Source organism: Coregonus lavaretus (assembly GCF_964263955.1).
Source record: "Coregonus lavaretus genome assembly, contig: HAP1_SCAFFOLD_297, whole genome shotgun sequence".
In the NCBI taxonomy this organism is placed as follows: Eukaryota; Metazoa; Chordata; class Actinopteri; order Salmoniformes; family Salmonidae; genus Coregonus; species Coregonus lavaretus.
The window spans coordinates 66,188-89,034 of record NW_028166560.1 but is presented as its reverse complement, the minus strand read 5'-3'; the positions used below and the strand labels follow the sequence as shown (position 1 = coordinate 89,034).

The window sequence follows — 22,847 nt, the reverse complement described above, 5'->3', positions numbered from 1 at the left end:
TTGTTTATAGAGATGTGTTGCTTGAATAGTAAGTCAAGAACAGTCGGGGCCAAGATATGTATACATTTTTAGAGCATTGCAGGTTTAGATAAGCCCTCGTTACGAACGGGGCGACCAACAGGGTGGGCCATAAACCCTGGAACGCACTAGGAGTTTCAGGTCAGTCTGGGACTGGGGTTTGGTTGAAAATTTATTGGGGATGGCTTGCTCAACTTCTGTCCGACGGGATATTTGCATTGGGGAGGATCGCTCACTTAAATAGCCTTACCCACGGCAGAATAAATTTAGGGCAAACGAAACAGTACTCAATTAAAGGAACGCAATGCTGGGTTTTGTTACATGTTGTAGGCCGCAGTTAGCGAAAGGCTAATGCTAAAGGCTAATTGTGTTGCGTGCTACAGGATAATCTGAACCTTAGAGGTCCACTGCGATGGATTAAAGCCTCTTAAACTTGTTTGTATGTGATGGAACTGAAAGTTATACGCAAATGTGAGCTCTGTTATGTGTAATTGTGTGAGTATAACGTATAAAATAGTGACGCTGTAGCGTAATGCTATCGGTCTATTGTGTGGTCAGCATGGGCTTAAGGGGTTGTGCGCATGTGCGTGTGATTTTACGGGGCTAAAAACTACGACATGAGGTGGCGCTGAGCCTCCAAAACAAAATGGTGGCTTAAGGTCAGAGGTCTTTGGGGTTTCTTTGCAGGGGTTTAATAGCTATCGAGGAGGAAAGTTGGACATGAATCTTTTAAAATCGTTAAAGTAACTGTTATGTGAACGTTAAACTATTTGGCGAGATGTAGTACATTTATAGATCAAATATATGTTGACGGAGTATAATTAATTAAAATAAGACGATTAAAATTAAATGAAATGGTTTGGAGCGATCTATTTAGTAAATGTATGGGGATGCGTTTAATTTTAAAATGATATTTGCGCATGCGTGGGATTCTGCAAAACAACACATTGGTTAAACTGCAGGGGCAGGGGGAGACAGAGGAACACAGACGACGGAACAAATAGGCACAGGGAGAGTTTAACACGAATATTGGTTAAAGATGAAACTTGTTTTGTAGCCTATTGAATTTATAAATTAAATATAGGATAACGGATTATAATAGATTGAATTAAATAATTAAATGACGGATTGAAAGCAAAAGGTTTTTGGGCGATCTATAATTAGTCCTGAGTTAAAGTCTTACAGGGAATCATGTAGAACAAACGAATATTGAATGGTTGGAAATACTCAGTGACTGCATTAACGACTAAAATGTTATGTTGTGTCTTTGTTCTTCTGTCATATGAGAGGAACGCTAAGTGAGAGGAGCGAGGAGATACAGGAAGTGATCACGTCACGTGGCAGAGGATCAAGTCAAAAAGGTTTTGGTACTGATTATGGTTACAGGATCTTTCCCTAACAAGATATGTGATGTTATGACAATCTTACATGGGCTTGGCAAATACTATTTCATTAAAAATTGCATTTTGGAGGCTATGTGCATCACTGGGGTTTAATTACAGATGTGTTGGGAATCCAGGATGGATTGAGGATTCTTCTGTAAATTTATGATAATTAGGGGTTAGAGCAAGGGGTTAAAGGCTTTGTTTATGGGTATTGTAGTATGAAGTTTACTAACTTCATTTACTTGCATTTGATGGGTTGTGGTAAGATAGCCAACACTAATTGATATTGGTGACATAGGAATAGGAATTGGGGTTAATTATTCAGGATGGTTAATGGATTTGTTTAGGTTATATTAAGAATTTTAGGGGGGAAGTCTATATAACTTATATAGTCTAAAATAGGATAGTTCACAATAAAGGAATATAAAGGGCTTGATATAGGGGAAAATTGATTGAAATAGTCCTTTTTTAATCAAAGTAATCAAAGTAGGGTTAGAGTAGTGTTAGGAGAGACTAATGGCAGAAGTTAGTACACCTTTCTCACATATGGATTCAGCAGAAAGACACCCACCTTACGAGAAGGAAGCTTTCAGTGATTATCTAGCATGGTGATTGTGGCATCAGAGATGAAGACGAATACGAGCAGAAACAACGATGAAGATGAATCCAGAAGACGGAAGAAAACCGAGATGTCTGGGAACTTAAGGAGAAGAGGATGATGATGATGAGAGGTCATGGGTGGAGGTGACTCTGTGATCAGAAGGAAGTGGCAAGAGAGGAAAGAAGAAATGGATACTAGAGATTTGATCTCTGATGAAAGTTGAAGGTACAAGAGAGGAAAGAAGAAATGGAGAAATGGAAGAAGTAACACGACTGGATGAAGACCTCAAGAATTGAAGGAAAATAATAATACAGTGAGGCTAAAGGAAAGGCCACTGGTAAGAAGATGATATTTCAAGAACAGAACTTAGAAGATAACCGGTTGAAGAATATTGATATGTCAACGACGAGAAGGAACAGGACGAAGAAAACTCTATCAAATACAACTTATAACTGGTGGTGGAGAAGAAGAAAATAAGTGTTGGTTATGAAGAATCAGAGTGAATCAAATCAACAATCACTGTTACAGCTTTAACTGAACAATATCAAAGGCAATTGTACCAGCCAAGGGGGGACGAGATGTTCCATATTGACTGTCAGTTTCTGGACAGACACAGATTTGGAGAAGAAGAAACAGAGGAAGATTAAGGAGCAAGTGAAGATCACCTGTGCTTCAGGTGAACACTAAATATTCTAGAGTACCGAGAATATCCGGAAGGGGTGCATTGCTGAGAGCCTTGATTAGAGAAGAAGAGAAAATAGCTAACAGTTGAAACAACCTACAATTAGAAGTGATAGTGAATAGGGGAAAACTTATCTGGGTTCAGTCTAAAAAGGTTAAACATATCACTCTGTAAAATAAACTAATTAGGTTAGGATAGGGATTGGAAGTAGTAAAATAGTTTAATTACTCTTGGGGAATCAATTGAGCTCTGCTATAAAAGTCAAAGAGGAAGTAAAAGAGACATACTAATATTAGAAGATGCTGTTATGGCAGTGTTGGGAAGAGATGCATGGTTTAAGTTGAGGCATACAATAAGATGTACACTAGACGACTGACTGTCTGGTAGAATATTTTAAAAAGTAGGGTTTTTGGGAATCATTTGTTTAAAAGATAATATCATAGGAAGGATGATAATGTATTAGATTGCCTGTTAGACAATCTGTCTGGGAAAAAACTTAATAGGGGTGACTGTTATTTTGGGTTACATTCTTACACTAAGAGATTTGAGGTTAGGCTAAAAGGTGTTTAGTCGGTTTTGCCAAGTCTGTGTGTAATGAGTCAGAAGCAGGTGGGGAACTTTCCCAATCACATATTCCAAAAATTTGGTGGTAAGAGATTTTGTTAATAGATCAGGGGAAAAGGTTTTAAATGTTATGAGAGAAAATATTAGATTAAAATAAGTTAGGGGTAGGCTAGGTTGAAGGGACTCTGAGACAGTAAGCTAAGTTTCAAAGTTAGTAGTAAGACAGAGAGAGAACAGTGAGGAAGGACATTTTAAAGTTTAGTGGGAAGATATGGTAGGAGTTTAAATCGGTTAGGAGCAGATGCATTGAGAAAGTATGTGTTGCTGAATGATTTGAGGGTGATTGAGTATCTATATTTACAGTTTCCAGCAGGGAGATCAATGTCATTATAGGTGTATTTTGTGTAATCAAAGGTTTAAAGTTTAGAGGTAGAACTGAGATTTGGGGAAAAAGTGACACTAGTGGTGATGGATGGAAGTACAAGGAAGGAGTTCAAAGTCTTAGGGGAAAACTGGGGGAAAACTAGGAGTAAATAAGGACATTAACATGTGAGTCTATTAAAATAACAGGTAGAAGTAATTTAACTCTTTCAACATTGATAGTTATTAAAGCCATAAATATAGCGCATTTGATTAAGGGTCCAGCATCAATTATAGGGGGAAAATACTGTTATGAGGGGTAGGAGAATAATAATTATAATATGCCATTTAGGATGATGACGTTTCTTTCACAGAGAGAGAGAGAGAGAGATAATTAGGGAGGATAAGTATGGTTAGCAGGATCAGAAGTAGGAGCTGTTGCACCTACTCAAATAAGGGATTATTTTGCGTAATGTTACAGAGAAAGGTTAGGGAGAATATATGTGTACTTATCTAGTGCAAGCATTAAAATTTGTTTTGGTTAAGAATTATTGGTTAAAGGGCTATGTAATTTGTAAGGTGACGCTTATAATGGAAGATTTGAAGTCTGTAGAAGTTTCCACAGTCACAGAGGGAGTTAAGGATAAGTTTATTACAGTAGTCACTCCAACAGTGAATAATACAAATAAGATGTTGGTAGCTTTCCACTAGAAGGAATTAAGGGTTTTAATTCATCAACTAAATCAACAACGTTAATGGTACCTTTGGGAAGGGATTAATGATACGATGGTAATAGCAAATGTAGGAAGGATGACGACAACTTTTCTGAAATTAGAGGTAGCAAGAGGGACTCAGGAGGTTATGGAAAATAGGAGGGCAGATAGAAACAATATAGATTAATCTGAAATGGAGAAGATAGATTCATCATGGAGCTATAGGATGAGGTCTTTGATTTTGATGACAGACGGGAAGAGGTATCTGCAGTGCCGCTTGTTCTTCTGTTGTGAAAATTAGAGATAGATAGGCAGGTAGGAATATTTGGTTCCAGTAAATGATTTTGTAAGAATCGGTGAGGAATCTTGAGGGTTGATGTCTGTTGGGGATGCCAGCCCAAGACGTGTTGGACGGTTGCGCAGCCTCTAGCGGGTCTGGGTCAGGGTTATGCTTTGTCATAACTGTGGTATCGGCAACAGTCATTGACCGATAAAATAATGTAGTTGTCAGAACAGTAGGGTTTAAGTGTTCTTGGGTAAATGGATTACCCTATGGGAATTGTTAGATGTAAAGTCAGGTAACAGTGGAAACCTGAAGTATTCAGGTGAAATATTGAGGGATAAAAGTTGTTTTTGTTCTAATAAAACATATGAGGTAAGGGGTATGTTTATGGGAAGATCAGTGTGATGTTGTATGATAAATTTGGATAAGTATGACCTTAAGGGTAGTAATGACAAATAATAGGTTACTTTTTATATATCAGGTAGTAAGAAGGGCAGGACTGTGATAGGGAGAAATCAATATTTCCCTATCAATGTAACTATTGGGAATTTTAGAGATATTTGGTGGGTGTGTGGTGATAAAGCCTATATATTCTTACCCCATGGATGGAAAGGATGTTGTTACATGTCAACGTTGAAACTTCCATATGAGGTTTTTACAATAAGAAGAGGAGTAGCACCGACCCCAGATCAATCTGACACTACTGTTGAGAATAGGGTTAAACGAGACATGGCTAAATTTAATAATCTTGAAGCCTACCATTGGAGAATAAGTCTGGGAGAGAAGTGGGGACTTGGTCTCTTTCCATGGTATGGTGTAACATTCTTAGCAGATCATATTGATAATATTACATATACGTTGCAGGGCTTTGCGAATGAAACAATAAGAGGGTTTAACCTTCTGTCAAATGCTCAAAGAAGTCACAGACTGACGTTGTTGAAACATGACATGGCTCTTGATTATATTTTGGCAAAACAAGGTGGATTATGTTTGGCTATGAATCTGACGGGGGATGATTGTTATACTTTGATTCCAGATAGTTCCGATAATATCACGAGTGTTATAGATGCTTTGAAGAATATAAGGGATGCTTTTGGGAGATCTGAGAAAGCTGGATGGTCAGCGAAGTCTTGGTTGCAAGATCAGTTAGGTCCAGTAGGGGCAGTGATGGGTCAGATTCTAGTTTAAGCTTTGATAACACTGGGTGATGTTTGTACTGACTTTTGAGAAAGTTATGAGATTGAGATAGGTTGGAGAAGTGGTGCCTGGAGACAACACTCAGATGCCGGTGTGGACTGTTCCTGATCTGGATAAAGATGGACAAGTGGAACTGATGGATAAATATCATTTTGGATTATTTGATGATTTTTCAAATTGGTTTTTCAATATTAGTATGATTTTTAGTATGATTTATGAATCAAAGGGGGGAATGGATAATGTGAATGGATAATGTGATTCATGCATCATTTATGTATCATTTTTTAAATTCTTAGGTGAAATGGAGGTTTAATTTCAAAATGTTGTTTTGCAAAAGATACTGTTTGGTCGTTTATTTTCTTGTCATTCCAGAAGCATTTGGGAGAACATGTGGAGATTGGAATACTCAAACAAAGACAATATGAAGGGACAATATGACTGGAGGAGATGAAACAAGGAGGGTGTGGCTGATTCCATCATCAACAAGTCCATTGGAAGAGGACATTACAGGGAGAGGAAGTGTAGTGGACTACATTCCAGTGTCTGCAATGAAATATAGACATATTTGATGTGTAATACATAATTGTGTCATATTCTTAGGTATTGATTTTAGTAGAATGATGTTTGATGTTATTGAATGCAGATGAGGATCTTAGATGCTTTTGTTTATTTCGATGGGGTTTAGGGACAGAAGGTTTAAGCAGGGAGAGATTCATTGTACGATTCGATGGGTTGACCAGCCGTACAATGGATATTTATGGATAGGATTTTGTTTACATGGGTATTTAATTACATCATAGTTTCAAATGCATTTACATGGTTAATGAGGTTATCTGGAGTACCGACGGTGGTTGCCTGGGGCAGAGGGACCGTGAGAGAATTTTACTGTCTTGATTGATATGGATGGATGGCTGCTGGACAGTTTTTCGCTCTCACACTCCATAGAGATTTATTCATAATTCATAGTAATGTGTTCACACTTCATCAACAGTTATTCATATTTCATAAGAAAGGTATTTACACTCTAGAGGAGAATGGTTTGGTTTAAGGTTAAAGATATTCAATAAGATAAGTTGTTACTAGTCATAATCCTATTCTGTTTGGTTTCGAGACGTTTAGTTCGTCTCGAAAGGGGGGAATATGGTATCTGAAGATTATGTCTTTGTTAAATGTTTTTCATGAAGAAATAGAATGTTGTTTATGGTAGTATCAAGAGGGAATGTTTTAGGTGTAATACCACATATCACAGACAGGAGGTGGGTTGTAGACAGGGGAGACTGGTGATTGGCCAGAAGAGGGGGCATCAGTGTTTATAAATAGGGGTTAAACGATGAGACGTTAGAGCAGACATTAGAATTGGAGGACACTGCTCTCCTGGTGTCATGTCACCTGTTACTCATGCTGAAGCTTATGATCTGAATAAACCTTATGATCAATGTTCAGTATGAGCAGACTCCCTTTTGTTCATCAGCAAGGACGACCAACATTCATCATATACGACATAACAAAAGTGGGCCCTGAACATGTGAAAGTTGGTTTTCATGTTATGAGTAAAAATTCAGATTCATACAATATTTCTCCTTACTTTGGTGTTGTTCGAGGACAGTAAATCTCAAATTTGAGTGTCGACTGAAATTGGTGAAGAACCTCTGAAAGCATTCGTTAATGTAACTCATTAACCTAAAATGAGTTAAATGAACTTTGTCAAATGGAAGACTTGTTGAGTTTCTTTGCTTACACAGTAAGTTGTAACTCGTTCAAAATAAAGCCCTTTTGCCATGACATTGTGAACCACTATGCCGTGATCTAGATTCGAACCAGGGTTGCTGCAGCCACAACGCAGAGTACTAACCACTATACGATCACGGCGAGCTACCAGAGCTTGCTCTTAGAGGTTAGTCAGGATGGGACAGTGACGTGTACAAGACGGCTAAACGCTTGAGTTGTTAGCCAGTTCAGCTTTACAAAGTTGTTACGTTTTAACTCTTTCAAAAACTGGCCTTTTTCCGTAAAATTGGATATCTCAATTGCATACTCCTGACGTCCTCTCTCCTCTCGCCACGCCTACTTCTCAAAACAAATTGGATGAGAAAACCAAAGGTACCTCCCCTCTGATCTTCTCCACCAATGGGTACAATGAACAGCTTGAAAAGGCACTGCTGAGATTCGAACTCAGGATCTCCTGTTTACTAGACAGGCGCTTTAACCAACTAAGCCACAGCACCAATACATGTATTCTTTTATGGGTATGAAAACACAAACCTATGTTCAATCAAAACAGTCATTCGTTTCACCCATATCTCTGTCTTACAAAATCACATCACAAAACAAATGTAATTTCCTAATATTGGAAACGGTACGGACACCTTCAATTGATTAGCAAAAGGCTTTCTTAAAATGTGGTTTGGGACCAAAAGTGGTCCCTGAACATGTGAAAGTTGGTTTGAATGTTATGAGTAAAAATTCAGATTCATACAATATTTCTCCTTACTTTGGTGTTGTTCGCGGACAGTAAATCTCAAATTTGAGTGTCGACTGAAATTGGTGAAGAACCTCTGAAAGCATTCGTTAATGTAACTCATTAACCTAAAATTAGTTGAGGGACTTTGTCAATTGGAAGACTTGTTGAGTTTCTTTGCTTACACAGTAAGTTGTAACTCGTTCAAAATACAGCCCTTTTGCCATTACATTGTGAACCACTATGCCGTGACCCGGATTCGAACCGGGGTTGCTGCGGCCACAACGCAGAGTACTAACCACTATACGATCACGGCGAGCTACCAGAGCTTGCTCTTAGAGGTTAGTCAGGATGGGACAGTGACGTGTACAAGACGGCTAAACGCTTGAGTTGTTAGCCAGTTCAGCTTTACAAAGTTGTTATGTTTTAACTCTTTCAAAAACTGGCCTTTTTCCGTAAAATTGGATATCTCAATTGCATACTCCTGATGTCCTCTCTCCACGCCTACTTCTCAAAACAAATTGGATGAGAAAACCAAAGGTACCTCCCCTCTGATCTTCTCCACCAATGGGTACAATGAACAGCTTGAAAAGGCACTGCTGAGATTCGAACTCAGGATCTCCTGTTTACTAGACAGGCGCTTTAACCAACTAAGCCACAGCACCAATACATGAAATTCTTTTGTGGGTATGAAAACCCAAACCTATGTTCAATCAAAACAGTCATTCATTTAACCCATATCTCTGTCTTACAAAATCACATCACAAAACAAACGTAATTTCCTAATATTGGAAACGGTATGGACACCTTCAATTGATTAGCAAAAGGGTTTCTTAAACTGTGGTTTGGGACCAAAAGTGGGCCCTGAACATGTGAAAGTTGGTTTTCATGTTATGAGTTGAAATTCAGATTCATACAATATTTCTCCTTACTTTGGTGTTGTTCGCGGACAGTAAATCTCAAATTTGAGTGTCGACTGAAATTGGTGAAGAACCTCTGAAAGCATTTGTTAATGTAACTCATTAACCTAAAATGAGTTGAGGGACTTTGTCAAATGGAAGACTTGTTGAGTTTCTTTGCTTACACAGTAAGTTGTAACTCGTTCAAAATACAGCCCTTTTGCCATGACATTGTGAACCACTATGCCGTGACCCGGATTCGAACCGGGGTTGCTGCGGCCACAACGCAGAGTACTCACCACTATACGATCACGGCGAGCTACCAGAGCTTGCTCTTAGAGGTTAGTCAGGATGGGACAGTGACGTGTACAAGACGGCTAAACGCTTGAGTTGTAAGCCAGTTCAGCTTTACAAAGTTGTTACGTTTTAACTCTTTCAAAAACTGGCCTTTTTCCGTAAAATTGGATATCTCAATTGCATACTCCTGACGTCCTCTCTCCTCTCGCCACGCCTACTTCTCAAAACAAATTGGATGTGAAAACCAAAGTTACCTCCCCTCTGATCTTCTCCACCAATGGGTACAATGAACAGCTTGAAAAGGCACTGCTGAGATTCGAACTCAGGATCTCCTGTTTACTAGACAGGCGCTTTAACCAACTAAGCCACAGCACCAATACATGTATTCTTTAATGGGTATGAAAACACACACCTATGTTCAATCAAAACAGTCATTCATTTAACCCATATATCTGTCTTACAAAATCACATCACAAAACAAATGTAATTTCCTAATATTGGAAACGGTACGGACACCTTCAATTGATTAGCAAAAGGGTTTCTTAAACTGTGGTTTGTGACCAAAAGTGGTCCCTGAACATGTGAAAGGTGGTTCGCATTTTACTTTTTATTGTATTGTACTTTTATTGTCTGTTGTGCTGCCCATGCCTGCAAAAACAACATTTCTCTCTGGGATAATAAGATGAACTTGAACTTGATTCTAGGCTATGAAACATACTGTATATTTGAAATTATATATATATATATTTTTTTAAGACAAATACTTCTTTCTTTGTGTTTTATTATTTGTATTAGTGCGTGTGAATGAACCTTACATTTTTGGTCATGGCATGATAAAGCAGATTACCTGAGTAAAAAACAACCCAAGAATGGTTTTCAAACTAACGAAAAATGTATGACTAGCCACCATTCAGACTAGACACATTACAGAAAGAGAAGAACAGAGAAACACATTAAACTGGCTACAGTCCCTTTGTAGCCCAGTTGGTAGAGCATGGCATTTATAACGCCAGGGTTGTGGGTTCGTTTCCCACGGGGGACCAGTATGAAAAAAAATAAAAAAAAATGGATAAGAGCGTCCGCTAAATGACTAAAATGTAAGCATAAAAGCCCTTCATAATATATGTTTCCTCATTGCATACAGGTACGATGTATACACAACAGATTTGATTTCCATTAAAGAGTAAGCATCTTCATTTAAATTCTTAGTGCGAGTAACAGTAGCCAAAACTATGAATAACGATAAGACACAGCTCACTAATGTCTCCTCTTACAAACATCTCTACCACAAAACAGAGCAGAAATATTACAATTACCATTATCTTCTTCCATACCAACATATTCTTCCCTTTTCTCTAAACTCGTACTTTATCCTTCAACAAACCTAAAGGCAAAATACTGTATACACCAGAACTCACACAATGCATCTGCATTTCACCACAATCACAGAACACATACAGGGCTATAAGTACTAACATCCTTCATTTTGGTCTTCATGGTTTCCATCTGTCTTGACATGTTCCCATTGCTCTAGACAGTTGGTCAATTGTTCTAGGGGTAGATACTGTAACCTAGGTGACCCAGGCGTAGGATTCAGTCCTCAGCAGTAGGAGTTAGGGGTCAGTTGACCAGGCGTAGGATTCAGTCCTCAGCAGTAGGAGTTAGGGGTCAGTTGACCAGGCGTAGGATTCAGTCCTCAGCAGTAGGAGTTAGGGGTCAGGGGTCAGTTGACCAGGCGTAGGATTCAGTCCTCAGCAGTAGGAGTTAGGGGTCAGGGGTCAGTTGACCCAGGCGTAGGATTCAGTCCTCAGCAGTAGGAGTTAGGGGTCAGTTGACCAGGCGTAGGATTCAGTCCTCAGCAGTAGGAGTTAGGGGTCAGGGGTCAGTTGACCAGGCGTAGGATTCAGTCCTCAGCAGTAGGAGTTAGGGGTCAGGTGACCCAGGCGTAGGATTCAGTCCTCAGCAGTAGGAGTTAGGGGTCAGGGGTCAGTTGACCAGGCGTAGGATTCAGTCCTCAACAATAGGAGTTAGGGGTGAGGGGTCAGTTGACCCAGGCGTAGGATTCAGTCCTCAGCAGTAGGAGTTAGGGGTCAGGGGTCAGTTGACCCAGGCGTAGGATTCAGTCCTCAGCAGTAGGAGTTAGGGGTCAGTTGACCCAGGCGTAGGATTCAGTCCTCAGCAGTAGGAGTTAGGGGTCAGTTGACCAGGCGTAGGATTCAGTCCTCAGCAGTAGGAGTTAGGGGTCAGGGGTCAGTTGACCCAGGCGTAGGATTCAGTCCTCAGCAGTAGGAGTTAGGGGTCAGGGGTCAGTTGACCCAGGCATAGGATTCAGTCCTCAGCAGTAGGAGTTAGGGTCAGGGGTCAGTTGACCCAGGCGTAGGATTCAGTCCTCAGCAGTAGGAGTTAGGGGTCAGGGGTCAGTTGACCCAGGCGTAGGATTCAGTCCTCAACAATAGGAGTTAGGGGTCAGTTGACCCAGGCGTAGGATTCAGTCCTCAGCAGTAGGAGTTAGGGGTCAGGGGTCAGTTGACCCAGGCGTAGGGGTAGAAGCCGTTCTTCTCCCACAGTTGGCAGCGTTCAGCAGAGTAATCATGGACCACAGAGAGGGTATGGTTCAGGAGAGCAGTGGCTGCTGGGTACTCTGGCCACTGCTCCGGCATCTTACCTGCAATAGAGGAGGAGAGGCATAGAGAGATGAGAGGAGGGATAGAGAGATGAGAGGAGGAGAGGGATAGAGAGATGAGAGGAGGAGAGGGATAGAGAGATAAGGAGGAGAGGGATAGAGAGATGAGAGGAGGAGAGGGATAGAGAGATGAGAGGAGGAGAGGCATAGAGAGATGAGAGGAGGAGAGGGATAGAGAGATGAGAGGAGGAGAGGGATAGAGAGATGAGAGGAGGAGAGGCATAGAGAGATGAGAGGAGGAGAGGGATAGAGAGGAGGAGAGGGATAGAGAGAGAGAGAGAGGGATAGAGAGATGAGAGGAGGAGAGGGATAGAGAGGAGGAGAGGCATAGAGAGATGAGAGGAGGAGAGGGATAGAGAGGAGGAGAGGAGGAGAGGGATAGAGAGATGAGGAGGAGAGGGATAGAGAGATGAGAGGAGGAGAGGCATAGAGAGATGAGAGGAGGAGAGGGATAGAGAGATGAGAGGAGGAGAGGGATAGAGAGATGAGAGGAGGAGAGGGATAGAGAGATGAGGAAAGGTATGTGGTAAATGTCTATTGAATTAATATTGAACACTGAGTTGAACCAATCTAGGAGAGGTGTTTGTGTTGTAGCCCCTCGCTCACCCTCCTTAGCAAAGTGGATGAGATGCTCTGTGAGAAGCTTCCGGAAGGCAGTGTCCTGGGCGGAGAGCGGTCCCCCCAACAGCTTCTCTAGACCCCCGAAGAAGGCGAAAGCGTCCAGGCCGTGGAAAGAGAACCGGCTGGGGAACGACAACAGACCCTCAGAGGAGTTGACGGCACGAGATGGAGTGTGTGTCACCACGTACCGATACACAGGACTGTGGAGGGCCGCTAGGAACACACACACACACAAAACAAACACCCACAAGCAGTTCAAAACTCTGTCCTATCACTGCTGTTCACTAACAGATTAGTGATTACATCAGTGAAGGGTGGACAGGAGGCATTTCCAAAGCATTCTAATAGGTGACTGAACACCTACCTCTCTCTAGAGACCATTCTAATAGGTGACTGAACAACTACCTCTCTCTCTAGAGACCATTCTAATAGGTGTCTTCTCTGAACAACTACCTCTCTCTAGAGACCATTCTAATAGGTGTCTTCTCTGAACAACTACCTCTCTCTCTAGAGACCATTCTAATAGGTGTCTTCTCTGAACAACTACCTCTCTCTAGAGACCATTCTAATAGGTGTCTTCTCTGAACAACTACCTCTCTCTCTAGAGACCATTCTAATAGGTGTCTTCTCTGAACAACTACCTCTCTCTCTAGAGACCATTCTAATAGGTGTCTTCTCTGAACAACTACCTCTCTCTCTAGAGACCATTCTAATAGGTGTCTTCTCTGAACAACTACCTCTCTCTCTAGAGACCATTCTAATAGGTGTCTTCTCTGAACAACTACCTCTCTATCTAGAGACCATTCTAATAGGTGTCTTCTCTGAACAACTACCTCTCTATCTAGAGACCATTCTAATAGGTGTCTTCTCTGAACAACTACCTCTCTATCTAGAGACCATTCTAATAGGTGTCTTCTCTGAACAACTACCTCTCTCTCTAGAGACCATTCTAATAGGTGTCTTCTCTGAACAACTACCTCTCTCTCTAGAGACCATTCTAATAGGTGTCTTCTCTGAACAACTACCTCTCTCTCTAGAGACCATTCTAATAGGTGTCTTCTCTGAACAACTACCTCTCTCTAGAGACCATTCCAATAGGTGTCTTCTCTGAACAACTACCTCTCTCTCTAGAGACCATTCTAATAGGTGTCTTCTCTGAACAACTACCTCTCTCTCTAGAGACCATTCTAATAGGTGTCTTCTCTGAACAACTACCTCTCTCTCTAGAGACCATTCTAATAGGTGTCTTCTCTGAACAACTACCTCTCTCTCTAGAGACCATTCTAATAGGTGTCTTCTCTGAACAACTACCTCTCTATCTAGAGACCATTCTAATAGGTGTCTTCTCTGAACAACTACCTCTCTATCTAGAGACCATTCTAATAGGTGTCTTCTCTGAACAACTACCTCTCTCTCTAGAGACCATTCTAATAGGTGTCTTCTCTGAACAACTACATCTCTCTCTAGAGACCATTCTAATAGGTGTCTTCTCTGAACAACTACCTCTCTCTCTAGAGACCATTCTAATAGGTGTCTTCTCTGAACAACTACCTCTCTCTCTAGAGACCATTCTAATAGGTGTCTTCTCTGAACAACTACATCTCTCTCTAGAGACCATTCTAATAGGTGTCTTCTCTGAACAACTACCTCTCTATCTAGAGAGACCATTCTCCCCCCCAAAAATGCTATCCATTATCATAGTGAATGCTAACCCCTTGGCTGGCTGTCAGCGTAGCCTACCTGCAGCCCTCTTGGCCAGGTCGTTGTTAGGGCAGGTGACCCTCATGTCTGACACCATGGTGGTGTAAGCCCTCTCTGGGCAGCGGTCAGGAGTGGGGCACAGGGCCGAGCTTGGGTACAGATCCAACGCATCCTTAGGAAGACCCTCGCTGAAGGGGCTCAGTTTGTCTGTGTGGGACACAGAACAGAGTGTTTTAGGGAAAGGGCAATGTGTTTTTGAAGGTCATCAAGGTAGCAGGAATACACTGTAAAAGGCGACAGGGTTGCAAATACGAGAGATGAGAGCAGGGTTTGGAGAAAGGAGCTGATGCTGGAGTCCCTGGGTTTCAGTGCCCATAAGTGGTAAGGGACAAAAATGGCCCAGTTTAGCAGGAGCTACTTTCCCACAGCCATAAACTTCCTCAACAGCTCAATGGACTATCTCCCACTCTGTGCGGTCTTGGTTTTCTGTCTGTTTATCTGTTAATGTCTGGGTTTTGGGGGTTTTGTTGATCTCTTACAGTCTGCAATGTTTGAGCATGTAGAGATGAATTTCCTCCTTGGAGGACAATAAAACCTAATCGAAATAATATTTACAGATTGATCTATATTGACCCCGAGGTTAGATCTATATTGACCCCGAGGTTAGCGTATTCTTCTTCTCACCTGTCACAAACCACTGGTAGTCTCCCCATGTCCACATGGATATATTCTCATAAGGTGGGCTAAAGTGCACACACACACACACACACACACACACACAAGATTACGAATTTCATTGTGTATTTCTAGGACAGCTTCTGTAGATAATAATTTTGTATAATCATTTATTCTTCCGACCACGCATAATACTTACAAAAAGTCAGTCTCCTGCTCAGTGGTCCCTACGAGGAATGGAACATCATTGAAGAATCCTCCTTTCTCCCACATCTCAAAGGGAGGGGCTGGGAGGACATGCCTGTCAACCACCGCTACGGGACCTACAAAGCTGCCCTTCGTGGGCAGGTCCATCAGATCATCTGCCCCCCACGACGGGTACTCCTTCCATGGGATGGCCTGGAGCAGAGGGGAGAGAGAGACAGAGAGAGAGAGAGAGGGGAGAGAGACCCACATGAAGCCCATTTCTCCCTAAAGGCAGACTGTACGGTTTAAGTCGTCAATACTGTGTGTACCCGTAGTATCAGTGTGGTGGAGAGCTTTCGGAGGCAGGCCAGGTCACTGCAGCCAGTCTTGTTCAGGAATAGCAGGTTGTCTGCCTCTGCCCTCTCCAGTGGTGCGTTATACACATAGGAGCCGCTCATATCCACCGCCGCACGAAACAGACCCTTCGCCAGCGGAGACATCATCAGAGTCCACACTGACGTCCCGCCTGTGTGTGTGTGTGTGTGTGTGTGTGGGGGGAAGGGTGTTGGGAAGAGGGTAGACAATGAGAGGAAATTCCCATGTTCATTCCTTCACACAACTACACTGCTACAAGCACACGCTAACATAAAAGGAGCATATTTTTGTTTTCATCCTTTAAAAATGGTTTGTATTATAACAAAAATGAGAAGGGGGCACAATAAACGTTCAAGCATACTTCATTGACACTCAGGTAGCCCATATACAGACTTCTAATAACTGGTGTTTCATTACCTGAGCTTTGACCTAGTATGGTGACTTTACTGGGGTCTCCTCCAAACACCTTGATGTTCCTCTGGACCCACTGCAGAGCAGCTATCTGGTCCATAAAGCCATAGTTTCCTGGGGGGGAAAGCAATTAAAGAGATTCAAAATGACGTCGAAATACCACTTTGACGTGGCCTCGTTTCACTATGTCCTAGTTCCTATTTCAGAAGCTCCATCTAGCCTAGTGAACCCTAAAGGCTCCTCGTGTCAATACCCCTTTCAGATCAGAAGGAAAGGGAAATAGGACATGGGATAGGAGGTATTCAGATGGAGAACGTTTCTATTCTCGTCTATGACCGTGAGTGTTGAAAACAATGGCTTTATGTGATTTTATGGGTCATTTCATATCAAGGTATGTGTGTGTGAAGCATAAATGGTATAGTGACCATGAGAAATAAAAATATAAACGTTTTACCAAGCAGCGGAGGTAAGACAAATACAGTGCATTAGGAAAGTATTCAGACCCCTTCACTTTTTCCACATTTTATTACGTCACAGCCTTATTCTAAAGTTGATAAAATTACATTTTTTCCTCTTCAATCTACACACAATACCCCATAACGACAAAGTGAAAACAGGTTTGTATATATTTTAGCAAATTTATTTAAAACAAAAAACAGAAATACCTTATTTACATAAGTATTCAGACCCTTAGCTATGAGACTTGAAATTGAGCTCAGGTGCATCCTGTTTCCATTGATCATCCTTAAGATGTTTCTACAACTTGATTGGAGTCCACCTGTGGTAAATTCAATTGATTGGACATGATTTGGAAAGGCACACACCTGTCTATATAAGGTCCCACAGTTGACAGTGCATGTCAGAGCAAAAACCAAGCCATGAGGTCGAAGGAATTGTCCGTAGAGCTCCGAGACAGGATTGTGTCGAGGCACAGATCTGGGGAAGGGTACGAAAAAATGTCTGCAGAATTGAAGGTCCCCAAGAACACAGTGGACTCTTAAATGGAAAAAGTTTGGAACCACCAAGACTCTTCCTAGTGCTGGCCACCCGGAGCAATCGGGGGAGAAGGGCCTTGGTCAGGGAGGTGACCAATAACCTGATGGTCACTCTAACAGAGCTCCAGAGTTCCTCTGTGAAGATGGGAGAACCTTCCAGAAGGACAACCATCTCTGCACCACTCCACCAATCAGGCCTTTATGGTAGAGTGGTCAGATGGAAGCCACTCCTCAGTAAAAGGCACATGACAGCTCGCTTGGAGTTTGCCAAAAGGCACATAAAGGACTCTCACACAATGAGAAACAAGATTCTCTGGTCTGATGAAACCAAGATTGAACACTTTGGCCTGAATGCCAAGCGTCACATCTGGAGGAAACCTGGCACCATCCCTACGGTGAAGCATGGTGGTGGCAGCATCATGCTGTGGGGATGTTTTTCAGCAGCAGGGACTGGGAGACTAGTCAGGAGAGGGAAAGATGAACGGAGAAAAGTACAGAGAGATCCTTGATGAAAACCTGCTCCAGTGCGCTCAGGGCCTCAGACTGGGGTGAAGGTTCACCTTCCAACAGGACAACGACCCTAAGCACACAGCCAAGACAACGCAGGAGTGGCTTCGGGACAAGTCTCTGAATGTCCTTGAGTGGCCCAGCCACATCCCGATTGAACATCTCTGGAGAGACCTGAAAATAGCCTGACAGAGCTTGAGAGGATCTGCAGAGAAGAATGGGAGAAACTCCCCAAATACAGGTGTGCCAAGCTTGTAGCGTCATACCAAAGAAGACTCAAGGCTGTAATTGCTGCCAAAGGTGCTTCAACAAACTGAGTAAAGGGTCTGAATACTTACGTAAAAGTGATATTTCACTTTTTAATACATTTGCAAACATTTCTAAAAAACAGTTTTTGCTTTGTCATTATGGGGTATTGTGTGTAGATTGATGAGGGGAAAAAAACTATTTCACGTAACAAAATGTGGAAAAGGTCAAGGGGTCTGAATACTTTCCGAATGCACTGTATATCACCTCCAGTTATCCAAATCACATTAAAGCTCATTAAATAGATATACACAATTTTAAACAACATCACTGAGAGCACAAAACATAAACATTATGAATATTTCATCACTCTGTTAGTGCTGGAAATAGCTTGTTAAAAGATGAAATACTTCCCATGATCATATCTTAAATACAACATATGATCTATGTTGTGTGAAACTGCTTGAGACATCAAGACCTCGTTCGGCAGTACTGTAATACTTTGCTGTGCCAACTGACGTTTGAAGATAAAAGTGTTCCTATTACTATTTTTCTGTTTTAATCCTGACTGCTAGAGACTGACCAGAGGTATTGGTTGGAGAGCCGTCCCTCAGTAGCTCCAGGGCCAGGAACCCAAACGCGTTGAGCCTGTAGTTAAAGCTGACATAGACCATCCCTGTCTGGGCCGCCAGCTCCTCCGTGGGCGAGTAGCCCTCCTCTCCGCCACTAAGCATGTGAAGGTAGCCCCCGTGGATCCAGACCATGACGGGCAGGGAAGAGTCGGGGCTCAGGGTAGGGGTCCACACGTTCAGGAAGAGGCAGCTCTCCTGGCCCATCACCTTCCCCGTGTCTGAGAGCGGCTGCACCTGGGGACACTTGCTGCGGAAGCGGGTGGCATCCCCCACCCCGTTCCCACACCAGGGTTTGGCCGGCGGGGCCCAGCGGCGTTCCCCAATGGGGGGAGCAGCGTAGGAGAGGCCCTTGAACGAGTAGGCCCCATTCCTCTGCAATGATAAAGACGACCAAAAGTATTTCAATAACTATGAGTGTTCACTGGAGGTAATTCCGTATAAGCCCACATGGTCAAGGCACCTGTCACTGAAACAGTCCACTCCTCAATCCTTTACCATCTTCTATTACAGGGTTCCTCAACTGGAGGTGATCTTTTAAATTTTAAATTGTATTGTTGGACATACAAAGACTGTAAAAACACCAGCAAATCAGCTCCAAGTGATTTTAATTTTGGAAATCTGTTCCAAAGTATTCCCATGCATAATTGAGATATACACTCAGTGGAAAGTAAATTAGGTACACCCATCTCGGGTCGGACCCCCTTTTCCTCCAGAACAGCCTGAATTATTCGGGGCATGGATTCTACAAAGTGTCGGAAACGTTCGTTGCTCAATTGGTACCAGGAAAACATTCCCCACACCATTACACCACCGCCACCAGCCTGTACCGTTGCCTGACTCTGCCATCATTATGACGCGACAGGAACCGGGATTCGTCGGACCAGGCAATGTTTTTCCATTCCTTAATAGTCCAGTGTTGGTGATGGCGTGCCCACTGGAGCTGCTTCTTGTTGTTTTTATCTGGTAGGAGCGGAACCTGGTGTGGCCGTCTTCTGCAATAGCCCATCCGTGACAGGAACCGATGAGTTGAGCGTTCCAAGACGCCGTTCTGCGCCGTTATTTGCCTGTTTGTGGCCCGCCTGTTAACTTGCACGATCTTGCCATTCTCCTTCGACCTCTCATCAACATGCTGTTTTTTCGCCCACAGGACTGCCGCTGACTGTTTTTTTGTTTGTCGCCCTATTCTCTGTAAACCCTAGACACTGTCGTGCGTGAAAAGCCCAGGAGGCCGGCCGTTTCTGAGATACTGGAACCGGCACGCCTGGCACCGACGATCATACCACACTCAAAGTCTCTTAGGTCACTCGTTTTGCCTATTCTAACAGTCAATCGGACTACTGAGTGTACTGTATATATTGCATAGGATTGAAGCTAAACATCTGTGGCCTTGCTGCAGCTGGATCAGCTGACCCTGTGCGTTCTGAGATGCCGTTCTGCACACTACTTTTGTATAGCGCCATTACTTGCCTGTTTGTGGCCCGCTTCGACCTCTCTCATCAACAAGCTGTACCTAATAAACTGGCCAATGAGTGTATGTGATTGTTTACGAATGTAAGCAACGTTTGAAATTATTATGTTTTAGTCAAATATTATATCCGTTTGGACTTCTTCCGGTCAATTTGCAGTTTACAAATTATTTGTAATTATGTTCCGGCCCCCTCACCATCCGCTCCATAAATAAATGAAATATATATATATATATATATAAACGGCCTGTGGCTGAATTTAATTGATGATCCCTGTTCTATTAGGTCTCAATGCTCTTTACATTGTAGGCATATGGGGGCAACCATATAGTACAATTGGTTAAAATATTCAATATGGCTGAACATTGTTTTTTTTTGTAAAGCTCATTGTATTGCATCCGTGTACGAAATGTGCTATATAAATAAAGTTAGATTTGAACGCTGTTCTAATTCTAATCTTTCCACCACCAACGTGCAGCCATCAACCCACCTGTCTCCCCTGGAAGCGTCCACAGTCGGTAGTGACCTGGGGTGACCCAGGGGGCGGAGTCTGGGCCACGTAGGCCAGGTACCCAGCCAAGGTGAGCAGGGATAGCACCCCCAGACAGATGAGGAAGATGCAGCTTCTGGACAGGACCAGGAAGGGGCTGACATAGTGTCTACGACGCACATACTGCACCTCCACCTCTCCCTCCTCTTGTACCAGATAACGGTACTCTGCCCCCTCAGGGACCTCAAACACGTCCTCACTCATCTTGGCTCTACGAGGGAAGCACAGGGGGAGATCAGTGCAGAGCAGGGACATGTACAATACACTAGGCCAATAAAGCAGCTTTAGGACAACAAGCAGGATTAGGGTCAATTCCAATTCAGATTTATTTTTATTTAACCTTTATCCAGGTTAGTCTCATTGAGATACAATCTCTTTTTCAAGAAAGACCTCTCTCCATGGGACAAATAATGGAATAACTCAAGTGGAGATTTTGTTATTAACTGGAATTACAAACCATCCCAAACGAACCCCAAGCATCCCATAAACTACTATGGCCCCCTACCAAAACACTCTTCTTCGTGGCCTCATGTCATCTGACATTATCCAAGTTATACAATAATTGCGCTATCACTAGTGTACTTGAAAAGTAGCAGACGGTTTATAATGTGTTTGTAACGGGTTAATAGGTAGCATAGTAAATTGATGATAAATAATGTATAATTGTATAGGTAATTGATATGTCAAAGCCAATGTAAATGATATGAAAAATAGTATTTAGAACAATCAAGGCATCTGTATTTCCTTATTAGGGAATGTCCCCTTTCATCCGGAAAGCTACATTAGAAATGTAGTGTAAGGTTCAACAACAATAGTTAAGACTTCAGCTGACGCCTATGAGAGCGAATCTCCATATTGCATTGTTAGAGGATCGAGCGCGCAGTTAATAGCAGAAATGCTGGTTTCCCATGTCCTGTGAAAGAATGTTGCAACCGTTCAAACCCACAGCATATTCCCAAAGGAGTAAAATCTAAGATCACCTCATTCCAAAGTTGCGTTATTTAGCAATGGGAGGACGTAGTCCTCTTTGGACTTAAATATGATAGGAGTTTCATGGACGGCAACGATGATAAACAACATTATTACTCTCACTAAGGCTAGATTTCGATCTGCTTTTAAGGCTCCTTTGACTTGTCTCCGGAATGCCTACCATCAAACTCCATGAAACAATGTAAACAAACTTCATAACATTACATTCCATTGTAGTCTAGAACAACACTGCAAGTCGAAAATACCGTTTATAGAAATGTTGCCATAATATATGCAATGCACACTTACCAATATTCCATCCACCGATAAGCACAATAGTCCAAAACAACTTTTGACGCAGTTTTAACGCGTGCGCTTCATCAACTAAAAATGGCTACTGCATAACTACTTCTCTTTTTTTCATATTTAAAGGGGCAGCTTACATTATAACAGAATGTCTATGGGAAAAGTAGGCAATTGTCATACTTGAGTAAAAGTAAAGATACCTTAATAGAAAACGACTGAAGTAAAAGGGAAAGTTACCCAGTAAAATACTACTTGAGTAAAGTCTAAAAGTATTTGGTTTTAAATATACTTAAGTATCAAAAGTAAATGTAATTGCTAAAATATACTTAAGTATCAAATTGTAAAAGTATAAATTATTTCAAATTCCTTATATTAAGCAAACCAGACGGCACCATTTTATTGTTTTTATATTTGGAGTGTGCCAGGGGCACTCAGACATCATTTACAAACGAAGCATTTGTGTTTAGTGAGTCCGCCAGATCAGAGGCAGTAGAGATGAAAAGGGATGTTCTCTTGATAAGTGTGTGAATTTGACCATTTTCCTGTCCTGCTAAGCGTTCAAAATGTAACCAGTACTTTTGGGTGTCAGGGAAAATGTATGGAGTAAAAAGTACATTATTTTCTTTAGGAATGTAGTGAAGTAAAAGTAGTCAAAAATATAAATAATAAAGTAAAGTACAGATACCAAAAAAAAACTACTTAAGTATTTTTACTGAAGTACTTTACACCACTGAACACATTCCTTATAATTTCTCAACCCGTGTGAAGGCATGAATGATCATCTGTGACAAAATGGTCTGATTTCCAAAAAAACTAACAAATAGTTTGCCCCTCATATAATTTGGTAGTGTATACAAGCCTGCTATGAATTTCTGTCACTTATACTCCAAGTATTAGTCACATATCAATCCCTTATCAACAGATTAATCAATACTCTCCGTAACATAGACACCCCCTACAGCAGGGCTCTCCAACCCTGTTCCTGGAACGCTACCTTCCTGTAGTTTTTTTTAAACTCCCAACCCCAATCTAGCGCACCTGATTCTAATAATTAGCTAGTTGATAAG

The 22,847-nt window shown here is 41.9% G+C and overlaps 1 protein-coding gene across 1 annotated transcript; it reads right to left on the bottom strand.

Annotated features, from left to right (window-relative positions):
* Window positions 1–11,979: 11,979 nt before the first annotated feature.
* Window positions 11,980–21,875, bottom strand: LOC311114551 (para-nitrobenzyl esterase-like; the record flags this gene model as incomplete). Its single annotated transcript, XM_084189793.1, has 10 exons — window positions 21,784–21,875; window positions 20,446–20,716; window positions 18,441–18,861; window positions 16,116–16,223; window positions 15,653–15,849; window positions 15,337–15,536; window positions 15,147–15,205; window positions 14,502–14,669; window positions 12,747–12,974; window positions 11,980–12,122 (listed from the first exon to the last, which is right to left on the bottom strand). Exons 2-10 carry the CDS (start codon window positions 20,707–20,709, stop codon window positions 11,980–11,982), a joined length of 1,788 nt encoding a protein of 595 aa, XP_084045919.1. The 5' UTR covers window positions 20,710–20,716; window positions 21,784–21,875.
* Window positions 21,876–22,847: the final 972 nt, after the last annotated feature.